Below are 16,289 nucleotides of genomic sequence, written 5' to 3'. Positions count from 1 at the left end.
TCCCCTCCTTCCCTCTATGCACTTACTCTATCAGAATTGTCCCTGGACCTAGTATGATAGCAACCTCGTCTGTCTCCTCCCCCCTCCTCTTACTTGTTCTCCCCCTCAACTCCCTCTCCAGCACTATCTGAAAAGTCTTCAGGCCCAGTACGATAGTCACTTGTTTTGTTCCTCCCCTCCCTTTCTGCACCCCTTTCCCTCGCCTTTTGTTTTTCTCCGGCTCTACCAGAAATGTCATCGGGCCTAGTACGGTAGTCGCCTGTCTGTTTCCATTTCCTTCCTACTCTCCCCTCCCTTTCTTATCTATGTCTTAGCTCTTGCACTATCTGAAATCTTGTCAGGCCACGTACAATAGTTAATTTCACATCCTTACTGTTCATGCCCTGTAAGAATGTCATCGTATTTTCCCTTGTTCCCTCCCTTGCCTTGAAGAGCTTTGAAACGCGTTGTGTATAAGCGCTATATAAATAAACTATCATATGATATCATGTTCCCTCATTGTGGGGCAAAATAAAGTGTTTCAGGGTTTCTGTCACATTACATCATAGCCGACATTTTTCGTCTTCAAAAGAACTTAGTATTTTCTTTGTGCGAAATAGATTGATGTGAAATCTCATGAATAGGTTGCGATGGTAGGGACTAGGGAATTTTTCCAAGTACTTAAGCAGTGCATTAAACAACTTTGTTTCTTTGAATAAGTGCTCATAGAGCCTATGCTTTTGTTTCTGCTCGATGGTTCTAGCCCAGTCTCAGTTCCAGTTTTTTCTTTACTGCATCAGGGTTTGTTTTTAGTGTAAACAGGCAGACTACCAGATCCTCTAAGATTTCATTGCATCGTTGTGTCCACTCCATTAGGATCCATTCGTCATTATCTTTATTTTCTGTCTGCAATATCGCTAACTGTTTGGGTGTCGAATCCATAATGAGTTTCCTGTACAAGGATCGGGATCTCCATGTCACAAATCCATTCATTGATAACAATGCTAGTTCATGTCTGATAACTGTGGGTACGGACCTAGGTAAGTTCAAAAGTTTCCTCGAGAATATACTTTCAAGAGTTATCCAGAGATGCCACAAGGAGCTCAATGTGCATTCGGTCCGTAAAGTAGAATAGGAAGTACTTTCTGCTTATAAAAAATTGTAATTGGGACCAATGAAAATTTGCCAACTTTTTTATGTATTGCAATACCTTGAGCAGTAAGACTCTTTATCTTGGACTTTAGAGCAACGGCCCAAGGAGCATCATTTGCACTCGAGTTGATGCACATTCCCAGGTATCTTGTTGTTTCTATGCAGCTCAGCAATTCTGTTCCCAGCTTCTACTGAAAAACCATCTCTTTTCTTTTAGATTTTGTAGTATTAGAATCTCAGATTTAGCTACATTTATTGCGCTCCACATATGCTTGTAGTATGTTTAATTTTCTTTGCAAGCTAATGGGGGTTTGATCCAAGATAGCCAGGTCATCGGCGTATAGCATCCATCCTAGTGGTTTACCATTGATCTTGGGTGGAAATGACTCTTGATTCTCCACCTCTCTTTGGTCTGATATGAATTGATTAAACAACAAGGATGCTAACGGGCACCCCTGGTTTACGCCTCTGTGTGTTAATCGACTTTGACAGGAGCCCATTTTGATTTAGATGTATTTTAATTGCAGTTTCAGTGTGCAGGGCCGTGACGGCTGAGAGGAGACTTGGGGGACATTTCCAGTTCAATAACTTTGTCTATAGTAAGTTGTCTACGCTATCAAAGGCCTGAGCCAGGTCTATAAATGAGATAGAGACTTTTCTTCCATCCTTGATTTGACTTTATCAAGTTGAGCAACAATAGACTGAGGTTACAGCTGACGCCCTTAACAAAGCCTGTTTGTGAACAGTCAAGGTTTCGCGACTCTTGAACCCAATCTCTTAATCGGATCATTAGCAGTGAAGCAAAATGTTTTCCCAAGACCTCAAGAAGGGCGATCGGCCGATAGTTCTTCGGATTTGTCCTCTCGCCCTGCTTGATTATCAGAACCACGATCGCTGATTGTGGTGGTACTTTTGTTTTTAGTATCCGCCACCTTTTCCTTTGTTGTCTTCTAATACATAACAGCATAGGTTGGGAATACACTTTAAATATATTTCACACTGAAGTACTAAATGAGCCCCTTTATCTGCTGCCATTTCAGAGTCTATTTGCCAATGAATACAATCCCTGGCCTAATTCGATGGCTTGGAAAACAAAACGCGGTAGAAAACACACACAAGTAATTGTCTGAGGCTTTGCTCTGCATGCCATAAATTAAACAGCAACCTCATTTTATCAAGGAGGCCAATTAACCAAAATGCCAGGGGTTGCAGAAGTGGCATCATGCACTTAACATTACAGGAAGTGGCAGCACATGATCATTGACTCAGATATCACAGAAAGTGATAAATGTGACTTTTGACTCGGTCATAATCACAGGAAGTGGCATCTGTAAGGAACTCATGGTGGCAACAGTAAAGACAGACACAAGTGATCACAGTTCAAGCGTGTTTATTAAACTGTACATGCAGGTTGGAAAAACGCCTAATCTAAACCTAAATTCAAGATGGGAGCAAGCTTCGACCATCAAACGGAAAATAAGGCAGTCATTGTGGCATCTTGTCAAATCATAAAAAAGGGCCTATACTAAAAAACTATTGCCAATCTTAACAACTAAATATAGAAAGAGTGTGAGAAAGGGGTTACATAAAGAAAGTGTTCACAAATAATAAGTGGATGTGGTAGGCAGTGGTCTCTCTTCCCCACGTTTTGAGCACGGGACAAGGTGGGACTCTTCAGCACAGCACATTCTCTAGCTTTCCCAGCACAAGCCGACAGTTCCGTTTTCAGCTATCGGGTTTTTCGATGGTTAAGTCTCTTTTCACTAAAAGTCTCTTGCCCTTGAGGACCTGATGTATCCAGTATAACAAATGAAAGTTTGTTTCCAATCGTAATTAAGGTGATGATTCTTCACCCCCGACGCCTCCTCTTCCAGGTTCAGACCCCTCTCAAATCTCAGCCTCCCTCCTTCGAGTTCACTATGGCTTTTCACAAAAACACTTTCTCCTGTTGCATTCACAAGTCTTAATATCTTTTTAAACACCACACTGTGGACATCCCTGCACCAGGTTCACTCTAGTCATCACAGTGTTCTTTAGGGCATCATTCTTCGCCCCTTCCTGTTGGCATCCCTCTGTCTGGTTCACTCTTTCCAACCACAGAGAGTTCTTTCTCCATTCTCACTAAGCGGTATTCATCTCCCTGGTTTTTCCAATGGTTTGTCGGTCAAAGACTTTTGACTGTACAGAGGATTTTGCTAAACCCCCGTATGTCCACTTTGACCTTCTGTTTGCGGCTCTCCTATGGCTTTCTGGTACCAGTCTCTCGAGTGGGCACCCATGTGGTGCCGGACTCTTCTGCAGCTGGTTTTCCCTTAATGTTAACAGTTCTTTGAACTTCCCTTCTTTTGCCAATTTGCGACTTTCATTCAACACAGTTCGGCTTCACATCGGCTCTCCCCTCGACTCACTGGCTGTGATGAACCGCTTGGCTTTTCTTGTATCCGGAGTCAAGGATGTTACCACGGTAGCAGGCGTCTCTCTCTGTCCTTATCATCAGCGTAGGCATATCAGCGTAGGTATGCTTCGTGTACCGTTGACATCTGCTGCAACACACGCTGGCTATTTGTCATGACCCTTGCCCCTGGCCCTCACTGGCAAGTCAGCCTTCCAGTTAGGGCCAGGTGAAAGGCCTTAAAACCTCACCCAAGATTCTCTTGGAGTCAGTCCTGGCGCCTTTGGCTCATAACCATCATGAAGAGCAACATTAGAATGGGACTATTTACTTGGGACTATTTAATTTTGGGGGGGGGTCAGCCAACATGGAAGCACACACATAGCTCAGTTACAAGGAACTGAGCTATGCGGTCTAATCTTTTGGGTGTGGCAGGCCTGGGACTACTTTACCTGGACTACTTTACCTGAGACTATTTAAACCACACCCAAACAGCAGAATATGCTTTGCGTTATTCTGCTGTGGGCAGCGTAACGCTCACCGTGTCCAGTTCTTTGATGCCAGTTTACGTGAAATCAAGGACCTTGCGAGAGAGAGAGAACACTACGAAACTTACCTTGAACAGTATCCTGTCTTCAATCCACTGCTGACTTCAGTTCCACTCACCTGAAGGTACGAACTCCATCATCCGGCACCGCATTCATCCTGGAATACCATAACCTGGAAAGAGGAAAAAGAAAGACAGCATTAGTAAGCGTCTACTCACGTTTCCTCCCGAATCAAGAAAGCCACACAATTCTTACCTGGGTAGTCATCTCCTGGTCAGTATCATTGCTGGAACATTACGGCGCTCGGCGAGGAACATCGAAACCTGTAAGGAGAGAAAAAACACAGCAATATAAAAGGCGAAACAGCGCCGCGCATCGCGCATTACTCACCGGACAGCATCGCGCACACCGCGCTTTCGCCTACCGGCCCATGCTCATCTTCCAACTGCATGACCACACCAAAATACCTTTCCATGCCTAAAAGGAAAGAAGCAAGACATTATTATTCGAACTAAGAGGAACATAAGAACTGCATATAAAGACTGTAAAGCAGCAAACCTACGGAGTCGCAGCAGGACTGGATTCCCACGGGGGGCTTGCACCAGTGAAGTAACTTGGTCGCTGCTCGCCCCCCCACATCTATGCGCCCCTGCCACGAGGAGCAGGACGGAGAATCCACCTCTTACAATATTAAGGTGAGGAGAAGGCCCAAGAGGGAGGAAGGAGTTGAGGCCAAGGGAGGTGGGAAAACATAGACAATCTGGTATTGGATCCAGCTCTCCTTACACTGTTATCTTCAGTTTTCACTATACAATGTTGCTGTTGCAACCTTGGCTTCAACACAGAACGGTCTGGTATCAGTCTCCCCAACTCACCGGCTGCGCTGACTTTACTGGTGCTGCCTTGTTGTAGGAGCCAAGGACAGTACCACAGCGACAAACGATCATCCACGCCTTGACTATCGATGCAGAGAGCCCCGGGTATCTCCAACACACAGTGCCGGTTTCTTCAGCTTTGATTCCGGGTCTTAGGTTTCTTGTTCGCCAAGGCTCATGAAAGTAACAGCCTTTCACTGAAAAGGTAAAGGGCCACTTCCCTTGCGGTAACCCTCTTCGATCTTGCCGTCTTTCTCCTTGTATTAAACTGCCACCTTGGAACTGCTGCTTCCTCGTGTGCTTTGCCTTGCTCAGTCAGGCTTTTGACTCTGCCTGACCATTGTGTTGGGACATGTCAGGTATACGGCTCTGGTGTTAGTCTGTTTTCTCTCACAGTGAGCTGCCCGTGAGTAAGTGTTTGTGTTGGAAAAAGGGGAGGGGGAGTGAGTTCCTAAATATCTTACCGGGTAGGATGGGCTAAAGGTGTTAGAGGGAAGGGGATACCGTGTCTCGCCATCCAGTGTCTCACTTCCACTCCCCGAGGACACCTCACCCAGGTGATCCTCCAGCACTGATCCACCCCCAGGAACTGGATCCAAAAGTGATGGCTGTGTCCTGGCCACCTGGATGACAGATCCCCGGGGACTAGCGGGTGAAACACCTTCAGGTTTCTCATAGGTCCTTGACTCTCCTGGGCAGGGACCTGCCCCCTGGGGATCGAGTGTCTAGAAACTTTCAGATGGTTCATGTCTTCCAAAGCCAAGACTGCTTCTGGCATCTGCCTTCCTGCGTTGACTGGGCCTAATAGCCACCAGTATTCTGTTGGTGCCAGAGGTTCGGCTATGCATGAGGTCGCTTCAGTGGCTACTCTGTTGTCTGTGGTCTCAATTTCAGGGAACATGTCAGAGCTTTTATGGGTCTCGAGCAATGTGTCTAGGGACCTTGTCTGATAGTCCCTGAGAGACAACCTACTGAAAGGGGCATTGTTATGGCTACCCTTCCCCCAACTGACGATAGTCGCGGATGCGCCCTCTAGGGGCTGGGGCACTCAACTGCAAGATCTAACCGTGAGCTGACTGTGGTCCCCCTCTGAGTTTCAGGAACACCAACTTCCTGTGATTGAGGACGATCCGGCTGGCTCTGGTTGCCTCTCTCCCTTCTATATAGGGCAAATGTGTGTGGGGGCCTGACGGCAACACAGTGGCCTCGGATTATCTCAACAATTGATGTGGGGTAGGGTCCTTGCTTCTGTGCAGTGAAGCAAATAGACTGTGGTTCTGCCTGTGGAGAACAGGTTGTCTGACAGCCCATCAGGCAGGGTCGTAGAATGTCACAGCATGTACCTTGAGCAGGCAAACTTCAGCCTCCAGGAGTCGGATTTCTGCTAGGAAGTTCTCAGGAGATAGTCCCATTCTAGCCTCTAGTGTGAACAGGAAATGCAAGTTGCTCTGCTCCAGGGAATTATTTAGGCAGGGTGTTATGTAGGATGCACTGGCGAGTGAGTTGTGCTTCGATCTGTGTTCTCACCGACCACTCAGGCTGGATGTTCTCAAGAGACTAGCCATTTTGGTCTCTGAACTTCTGCACATGTCTATATGCCCTCCCTGGCATCTCCCGTCAAGGGTGGACCTGCTCTTAGTAGGAGGGGCACGTTATCAATTGGCACTGTAAAAGGGTGTTAGCCTGTTATTTTGTGCTTGAAGATTGTGCAAATGTTTTTCCCCACTCCAGTTTGTTGTTCGGGTGTGGGATTTCAATTTAGTGTTGACTTTGACGGGCGCTCTGCTTCGTTCCTGATGGATGTTTGTCAAGGCTGTTCCAGGATGATGATGAGATTTATAGTTGGCAGGAGTTGCTTGTTCAGGTGAATGCTCAGAACAAATCTCCAGTTCTCTCCACAATGCAACATGGTAAATTCCCAGAACTCCGCTCCCTGCACCATGGCATTCCCTGATTTCTGTGGCACAGCAGACAGAGTAAGCACTGTCAGGGAAGCCAGCTGTTCGATACCTCAGATGACGAGAGGTAAGTGGGCAGTAAACCCAGGGAGTGACATGAGGCAGGCAGGGAGCAAGAGAGAAACTGGAGACAGGTTTCCAGGCAACTAAAGATTGACTCGCAGTAGGTAGGTAGGCAGCCAGTCGGAGAAGGACAGCAGGCAGGCACCAGCCAGCTAGTCAGTCTGAGAAGGATGGCACCAGTCAGAGGACTGAAGGCAGGCAGGCAGCCAGAGAAGGACTGGAGGCAGGCAGGCAGCCTCTGTAATGTTCTCTCTGATGGATGTTTCTCCCACAGATTCCTTTTTGCCCTCCCAACCTGCCCCTGTTGGAGGATAGCATGTACATGTTATCTGTTCTGTGATCCCTCAGCAGGTGAGTGATTGACAAGGGGACTGGCACATCGATATATATTAGCTGTCCGGTGTGTAAAGGCAGGCTGTGCTCCCCAGTGGCGAAAAGATTACTGAAGAACCGCTGCACTGAAGACAGAATATCATGGATGTGGAAGGAACATCCACCAGAAAGAACATAAGAGAGGTAAGCTATTTGTTCTTCACTCTTGTAAAGAAAGAACATTCACTTTAACATGCATCCAAAGCAAGCTTATGCTGAAACGCTTCCAGTTTAACCACATTTACTATGAAAATGCTTACCTTAGAAAGACAACCCAGGTTTTTAAATATTGCAACATGAACCCATATTTAATTTACTAACATGTACATTATTAAACTAACATGTATACTTCACTACCACAACTACAAAACCTTTATTGCTCCTAGTATAATGTGCTAATAGAGGTCATTATTGCTTGGTATTCGCCCCAGGCTCTAATTTGGGAGTAGTATTATTCTGCAATAACTACCCCTCCCTGGGTCGGGAAGGCTATTTTAAATATTTGCTTCATAGTGAATCATGTACTTTGTCAGTAGAGCTTCCACCTTCAAAACTTCCACTTTGAGATCTGTTTCTGCATATACCCATCACAGTGTTTGATGTAAAGACTGGGAAACTGACAGTGGGTCTACTATTATGGGGGAGTGTAGAACCCCAGTGCATAAAGAGATACGTTCTTATGGAGGTCACGGTTTATATATTCTGTAGTTGCATATTTCTCTGTAGTGAGCAAGGTTCCGTTCAGACTAGATGTACCTAAAGCATCATGAAGGTAAAACGTTGTGTTCTATAACATTAAGTTGATTATTTTCAGAAGGCTAAATGCTGTACGTGGATAAAAATACTGTGTTTTAATACCCTCTTTTTAATCCATAGATGATTGTAAAAGGACAGCTATGGGGAACATGTCTTCAGCTGGGCATGAGCTGAGTGATGAAGAGTATCAAACGCCTTTGGCAACTCCTCCGAGTACCCCACCACCAGAGACAAATATTGACAATGAAATCAAAACTTCACATATCGCTGGTGCAGACTACATTGAAGAACGAGTACAAGTGCATTTACTGAGCAATACAATGTATGAGAAATACACCCTGTCATTTACAGACCTTCAAATCATGGTTGGAAGAGTACAGGACAACTGGAAACATGTTCAAGATACTGATGTAGGCCCAACTCATGTAGTAGAAAAATTTGATGTACATTTAAAGTTGGAACGCAGATTGATGTACACTTCAGACCCAAGCTACCCTGGGGCACTTCTGTCAGGAGCTTTGCCTGACCTAAAAATACATATAAATGAAGATAAAATCTTGGCTTTAAACAACTGTTTTTCAAGGTTACATTCTTCAGAATCTAAGGTTTTTGATGCTGTACTTCTGAGAAAAGAGAAGATTTTCTTGAACACCGATAATCCAGACAGATCACAGGGATCTGTAATTAATTTAACACAGAGCATTGTTACCTTGGAGCAACATACAAGGGAGGTTCTTGTAGAGTCAAAACTACTTGTAGCTGAGTTTAAAGTCAACTATATGCAACTTGGAGTTGAAAGCTGTGGTCGATACATCTCTGTGCTCAAAGTCTTGGGCACAAATGCTCATTTTGTGAAGAGACCTTATGATGCAGATGTTTCATTAACAGTTCATGGCTTGCTGTTGGTTGATACTATGCAGACTTATGGCTCTGATTTTGATCTTCTCATGGCTTCTCACAAGCACCTTAGTTTTGATATACCAACTGGAAGTCTTCGTGAAAGCAGAGCACAGTCACCTGTTTCAGCACAGAATAATGCTTTGCCTCCTGACAGGATTGATCTAAATGAGCATGGGACAGACACATCTCATCACCCCCTTATGATAAAAGAGCAAGAAGCTTTAATTAAGTTGGAGTACCAGTTTGTGAGTTCAGAGTGTCCTTCAATGAATCTGGACAGCTCGCTTCAGGTGATGTCACTTCAAGTGAACAACTTGGATATTATTCTTAATCCCGAAACTATGGTTGAGTTGATTGGCTTTCTTCAGAAATCCTTCCCTAAGGAAGACAGTGTTAGTGGTCCTCAGCCTTTAATGACTGACTATGAAAGGACTCTGATGGAGCAGGAATCCTTTCAGGTGACTTATGAACAGAACACAGAGGTGGCCGTGGACATTAATCGATTGAACATACTTCTGCTTCGGACAGTTGGGATGACAAACGGAGAAAAGTGTGGACGAAAAATAGCAACCGCTAGTATTGGTGGCACAAAAGTAAATGTATCTATAGGCAGCAGGTTTAGTGTAAATGGATCGCTTGGTTGTTTGCAGCTGATGGATTTGACCCAGGATAATCCCAAGAATCAGTATGTAGTCGCCATAGGGAATACGGCAGGTTATGGTAGCACAAATGTTGGCTTTAGTTTCATGGAGTCTGAATTTATTGAAGGCAATGACGCTAGCCTTCTCACAGAGGCATTGTCCTTTACTCTTATTGAGAAAACTAAGGAAGAATGTTCTTTAAACTTAAAAATGGCATCTTTGCACTACAACCATTCAGCAAAATTTCTAAAGGAAATCACATTGTCCATTGATGAACTGGAAGAGAATTTCCGCTCCATGCTCAAGATAGCTGCGTCAAAGGTTTCCACTGTACTGGCTACAAAAACAGCAGAATACAGTGAAAAGGTCTTCCTTTTTGAAACTCATCGGAAGTCAAGAGACCCCTTCCGTTATGATGGTAACCAAGGGGGTGGCCTTGGTGCCTTACCTGTTGTAAAACTGATTTTAAATGTAAACATTGAGTCTCCAGTAGTTTCAATACCTCGGAAGCCAGGCAGTCCTGAACTCCTTGTTGGGCATTTGGGTCAAATAGTCATTCAGAACTTTGTGTCTGGTGATGATGAATCAAGAAGGGACCGTCTACAGTTTGAAATTAAAGATATCAAACTATATTCTTTAAATACAAACGATACAAAAGGCAAAAGGGAAATTAAGGTGGACCTTTCGGAACCTTCAAACACTACTTTTGATAATGCCAGTGTCGGCAGCCAGGATGAAAGTCATTTCACTAGGAATGATTTCTTTGAATCGTTAAACAAAGGCCAAGGTAAGTTTGCATTAAGAAGTACATTTGTTTTGTTTCTTTTCAGTAATCAATATACTAAAAGGGGCACTAGCATGCATATTGTAGAAATGAAAACATTGAAGTAATCGGCAGTTGTGCCCTAGAGAACAACAACACACTTGGAAAAAATGTCTTAATTGAAATTAACGCTACAGTTGGCTTATGTAGGATAAAATGCTACATTTAATCATTCAGATACCCTTCTTAGTTTAAGTTGAAATATATGTTTGGGCTGTGGATATCCGGATGCAATGTCTCCGTGATAAACTTGGCTTCACTGCTAAAGAATTTTTATTTCTTGCAGTTTGCATACATTTTAGAGTATCTCTGCAGCCCACATAGTTCTATTGGAAACAGAGTAGGTTCTCTGGAGAATTAAGGAGGTTTTTAATTTTAGAAAAATTAAAATGTTTTAGTTTTGGCTGAAAGCTGATAAAGTCAATTTTGCCCCCAAGTATTCAGTGTGTATGGCCTTTTGGTTTGGTGTAAATGTATGTTGTAATTCGGCTCTTTTTCCGTCCTGGTGTGCTTACTGCTAAAATGTCTCCTGTCTTACTGCTCTGGTCTTTGGCACATATAAGCACCACCTTGTGGCCAAAACAATGCTATAGAGAAGAGAGAAATGGCATAAAGAAGCAGTCCACCTTTTTCAGATCTTAATCAGTCCTTTTCTTTCTACTGTATCACAGCCCTTTCGTCTCCATAATAGTCCTCTGTCACAGTCCTCCTTTTTTTGTACTCATTTGTCAGTAGTCCTTTGTTTGTATTAGTCCCCTTCTTGACCGTAGCCCTCTTTTGTCACAGTTCATGTCCTTTCAGTCGTTCTCCTTCAGCACTGCCCTTACTACTCTCCTTCATAGTGCTGCTTCCTCAGTCGTTTTTCTTCATCAGTCCTTCCGTCTCCTTCATCACTGTCATTCTTCACAGCCCTTTTTGTTCATCCCATCCCTTTTCTTTCAGTCCTCCTTTGTAGCGGTTCTTCGTACGTAAGTCTTCCATCATATTACTTGTTCATTACAGCCCTTCTCCTTAATCACAGGTGGTCTCCTTCATAAGTCCTTTTCCTTTGTCATAGCCCTTCTCTATTGAAAGGTCCCTTCTAGGTCCTTTCACAGTCCTGTCATCACAGTTCTGTGTCACAGCCTTTCTACATCAGTCCTCCATCATTCTGGTCCTTTGTCACAGCCCTCCTCTTTTTTCACACTCCCCCTTTGTGCTGGCACTCCCCCTCTATGCTGGCTCTCCCTCTTTCTCTGCCCTCCTTTATCATCCTCCATCTTTTTTACTGTCTTTAATTTTCACAGTCTATCAGTCCTTTTCCTTCCGTTGTTTCTCAGTCCATCCTCATAGTCCTTCTCCTTCATCAGATCTTCTTCACATTCTTTATTACCCTTCTTCCAAGTCCTTCCTCATAGACCTCCTATGTCACCGCTCTTGATCTTCGCAACAGTCATTGTTCTTCTGCAGTGTCCCTCATCACAGGTCTTTAACGTTACTTGCATCCCTTCATTCTCAAAATCCTTCTTTGTCACAACCCTTGGTCACAGTCCTTCATCACATTACTCTTTTTTTACAGCCATTGGCCTTCCTCACTACTTTGTCACAATCCTTTTCTTTGATCACAATCTGCTGTCTGTCCTTCTCCCCTCCTCTCCCCTGCCTGTCCCTTCTCCCCTCCCGTTCAGCCCTCCCCTACCTGGCCCTTCTCCACTCCCCTGCCTGGCCCTTCTCCTCTTCCCTCCCCTCCCCTGCTTGGCCCATCCCCCCCTCCCCTGCTTGGCCCATCCCCCCTCCCTGGCTTGGCACATCCCCCCCCCCCCTCCCTGGCTTGGCACATCCCCCCCCCTCCCCGGCTTGGCACATCCCCCCCCCCGTCCCCGGCTTGGCACATCCCCCCCCCCTCCCCGGCTTGGCACATCCCCCCCCCCCTCCCCGGCTTGGCCCATCTCCCCTCCCCTGCTTGGCCCATCTCCCCTCTCCTCCCCTGCTTGGCCCATCTCCCCTCTCCTCCCCTGCTTGGCCCATCTCCCCTCTCCTCCCCTGCTTGGCCCATCTCCCCTCTCCTCCCCTGCTTGGCCCATCTCTTCCCCCTCCCCTGCCTCGCCTCTCTCTTCCCCCTCCCCTGCCTCGCCTCTCTCTTCCCCCTCCCCTGCCTCGCCCCTCTCTTCCCCCTCCCCTGCCTCACCCCTCTCTTCCTCCCCCCTTCCTCACCCCTCTCTTCCTCCCTCCTCTGCCTGACCCCTCTCTTCCTCCCTCCTCTGCCTGACCCCTCTCTTCCTCCCTCCTCTGCCTGGCACCTCTTTCCCCCCCTCCTCTGCCTGGTCCCTCTCCCCCCCTCCTCTGCCTGGTCCCTCTCTCCCCCCCTTCCTCTGCCTGGTCCCTCTCTTTCTGCCTCCTGTCCTGCCTGGCCCCTCTCTTTCTGCCTCTTGCCCTGCCTGGCCCCTCTCTTTCTGCCTCCTGCCCTGCCTGGCCCCTCTCTTTCTGCCTCCTGCCCTGCCTGGCCCCTCTCTTTCTGCCTCCTGCCCTGCCTGGCCCCTCTCTTTCTGCCTCCTGCCCTGCCTGGCCCCTCTCTTTCTGCCTCCTGCCGTGCCTGGCCCCTCTCTTTCTGCCTCCTGCCGTGCCTGGCCCCTCTCTTTCTGCCTCCTGCCGTGCCTGGCCCCTCTCTTTCTGCCTCCTGCCGTGCCTGGCCCCTCTCTTTCTGCCTCCTGACCTGCCTGGCCCCTCTCTTTCTGCCTCCTGCCCTGCCTGACCCCTCTCTTTCTGCCTCCTGCCCTGCCTGGCCCCTCTCTTCCCCCTGCCCTGCCTGGCCCCGCTCTTCCCCCTGCTCTGCCTGGCCCCTCTCTTCCCCTCTTCCCCTCTTCCCCTCCTCCCCTCCTCTGCCTAAGCTTTTCCCCTGCTCTGTCCAGCCTTCTCCCTGCTCCTCCATTGGCCAATTAGCCATCTCTGTCACAGCCATGCTCCAGCAGGGCTTCTCCCCTCCGACCCATGTGCCATGGCAACAAGGACATTGTTGAAGAGGTAAACCTGGATGAGAACCTCTAGTTTCACCTCTGTTGGTCAGGGAAAGCTCCTGGAAATTCCATTTCATGGCAACCTGTTAGGTGAAAAGGATGATGAGTTCCTCCAGATGTTCCAGTCCTCAAAGGCAACCGCAAAGTCTCTAGGTATAGTGGTGCAGCAGCCAGCTGCCGCCACGAACAGACAGAGGGGAGTTTCAACCCTTCCCCTCTTATGCCCACAGGGGCAGAGTACAGTCTCCCTCAGGCAAGCAGCAATTGAGAACAACTTGAAAGTAAACTTGATCATTCTGAACTGTGATAAAATGAGAAAGACAACAATAACTTTCCCTAGGAGAGAGGTGAAAGAAATTGAAATATCAAGAATAATCTCAATGAAAGCGACTGTAGATTAAATCCTACATTAACTAATCTGAATACCTGCAATGAGAGAAAGCAAATAATGGAGATAAACAAAAGGGTACACAATATAGTGGTTGTATCTATACCCTGGGAAGAGGGGGACATCAAATCCTTTGTCAAAAGCAGAAGAGTGGGAGAACAGAAAGAAAGAGTATGAGGAACTGAAGGCCAAGGAAGCCTTTGTTTAACCAGTCTGTCAAGGAGAGGCACTCCTAAAGAGGAAAGTAGATTTCTGATGTTTGTTAATCTGCTTAGAATCACATGCTGTGCATAGTTCCGACATCCAGTGGTCACTGCGGAGTATTGCATTTTGTTTTTCGTAGTCGAAAAGGGACGTCGACAAGGCGTGTCTGAAACACTATCCCTATAGTGACGTGCGTTGTACCCACAATCCCTCACGCGTCGAGGTCCCTCAGATTGTTTTTTTCCGCCCAGCTACTGGTCGCCTTTACGCGGAGCTCCTCGAGAGACATTGCAGATTTCATCTCCTCGACCTTTGGTCGTTTTCCTATATTAATATAGAACATATCGATCCCCCCCTCGACGCTGTTGTGAAGCTGTCTCCGCCGAGCAAGATCTTCGACGGAGGGGACGAGCGGAGGAGATCCTTCGGCGTTGCCGAACACGTGGCCTGGCCTCGCAGGCCATATACAGTAGGGAGAGTGGGGGTCGTGGGACATCTCTGGTTCTTTTCTGAGAATGCCTTTCCTTTTCCCCTTCCTTTCCCTTGGGGTGGTTATCACGATTTATTGCCTCGGCTATGGAGAGGACACCCTTTAGGTTTTGCCCGCTTTGCAAGGGCAAGTTTACTTGGAAGGACAAGCATTCACGGTGTAACCGCTGCTTGCCCCTCGATCACAAAGAGGAAGGTTGCACGGCTTGTCGGCTTCTTAAGCCTAAGACTCTAAAAGACCGTAGGGTCAAGAGGTGGGCGGCCTACGCTATGTCGAAGGCCGACGCTTCACCCACCGTTGCTACCACCGACAGTGACGAGGAACGTGATACCACGACCTCCGCTACGGAAGTCGAAAACCCCCCTAAAGAGCGCACACGCGCTTCGTCGTCTGTCCCCGGCCCCGACGGGCTCGGCTCATGCCCTGCTTATGGGGATGAACACCCCGGCGACATTGACGCACACAAGACCACACATAAGCACACAACCCATGGCTCTTCTTCGTCGAAGGCGAAGAGAGCATCAGCGCCCAAGGAGACGCAGGTTCCACCGGCGGCCTCCTCGGACCGTTTGGGTTCGAAGCCCCTCTCGCAACCGCAGCCGCGACCAGCGACTGGGCTTTCGGCAAATAAGGGCGCCGCCCCCAAATCATCGGCCGGCGCGCATCAGCAGAAAGCGCATGCCGCCGTAGAGCGATCGACACCCATAACGTCGAAACCACAGCCCTCCCCTGACAAACGAGTCGCTGAGAGCTTGGCGAGGATCGTGGTAGCCGACGCCCACAAGCGTACGCCGAAAGACACGTCGAGCGCTACGCAGAGGTCGAAAGACACGCCGAAAAAGCCCGAAGAAAGGCAGGGACTATCTCCTTCAGTCGAGGGGATTCCCAACACACCTGAAGGCTTTTCGGAGGGCGACGGGACACTTTCCTCGACGTTGTGGGAGAGGTCGAGCCGTTTTCAGCTACAAGACACTATTTTTCCCCCGCTAGACCGCCCAGGGGTACCCCATGAAACCATGGAAAGGCTCCATCTCTGCATGGAAAGAATGGAGAGGTTTATGAATACCCAGAACCCTCCCACTCCCAAGAGAATAAGAGAAGGGCCTCAGGAGGACCCCAGGGCCAAAATTCCGAGACTAGTCAATCCCCACCAGTTCACAGCCTCAGACTTCCATAGTGTGTATGACCTCACTGGGGAAGAACATTACTTTGAGGAAGAGGATGATTTTATAGACGAGGAAGAGGGACGGAACCAGGAGGAAGGTCTGGAAGACAGCCCAGACTTGGTAGGAGAAGGCTTCGGAGAAAATCCAGAAGAAGGACCTTCTCACCCCTGGCAATCCCCATCAATATATTCCGACACTGATGTCCTGAACCTAAATCCTCCTGACAATTCACCTATTAGAAACACGTCTCCCATTGACGATCATCCCACATTTAATGCCCTGTTGCGCAGAGCAGCAGCACATTTCGAACTGGACACTGGGGAGCTCTCTCCTGAATTAGACTTTGTGGAAAGAGTAATTAAGGAGAAACCCCCGGTCAGTCAGACCATTCCCCTCCTCGCTTCGGTGAAGAGAAGAATCATCCCTTCGCTGTCCACACCCGCACTAATCAGAGGGGTCAATCCTAGAATTGAAAAACTTTTCACTCCTTCACCCTCAGACCCGCTGTACATCAGGGGACATTCCATCCGGATTCCCTGGTAGTAACCAATACAAGAAAGAGGGTAGGGGTACCACTTTCCACCAGTGA

The 16,289-nt window shown here is 47.5% G+C and overlaps 1 protein-coding gene across 1 annotated transcript in view; it reads left to right on the top strand.

The window, feature by feature from the left end:
• The window catches only part of VPS13D (vacuolar protein sorting 13 homolog D), a 3,263,180-nt gene that overhangs the window by 552,109 nt on the left and 2,694,782 nt on the right, over positions 1-16,289 (top strand). The window contains exon 19 of the mRNA XM_069610908.1: positions 8,216-10,423. Within this exon, the coding sequence (XP_069467009.1) occupies positions 8,216-10,423 (2,208 nt within the window). The remainder of the gene's footprint in view (positions 1-8,215; positions 10,424-16,289) is intronic.

This window comes from Ambystoma mexicanum, chromosome 8 (genome assembly GCF_040938575.1).
Source record: "Ambystoma mexicanum isolate Mex_15411 chromosome 8, UKY_AmexF1_1, whole genome shotgun sequence".
Classification (NCBI taxonomy): Eukaryota; Metazoa; Chordata; class Amphibia; order Caudata; family Ambystomatidae; genus Ambystoma; species Ambystoma mexicanum.
The sequence above is the reverse complement of the archived record's forward strand: the minus strand, read 5'-3'. Positions and strand labels throughout refer to the sequence as shown.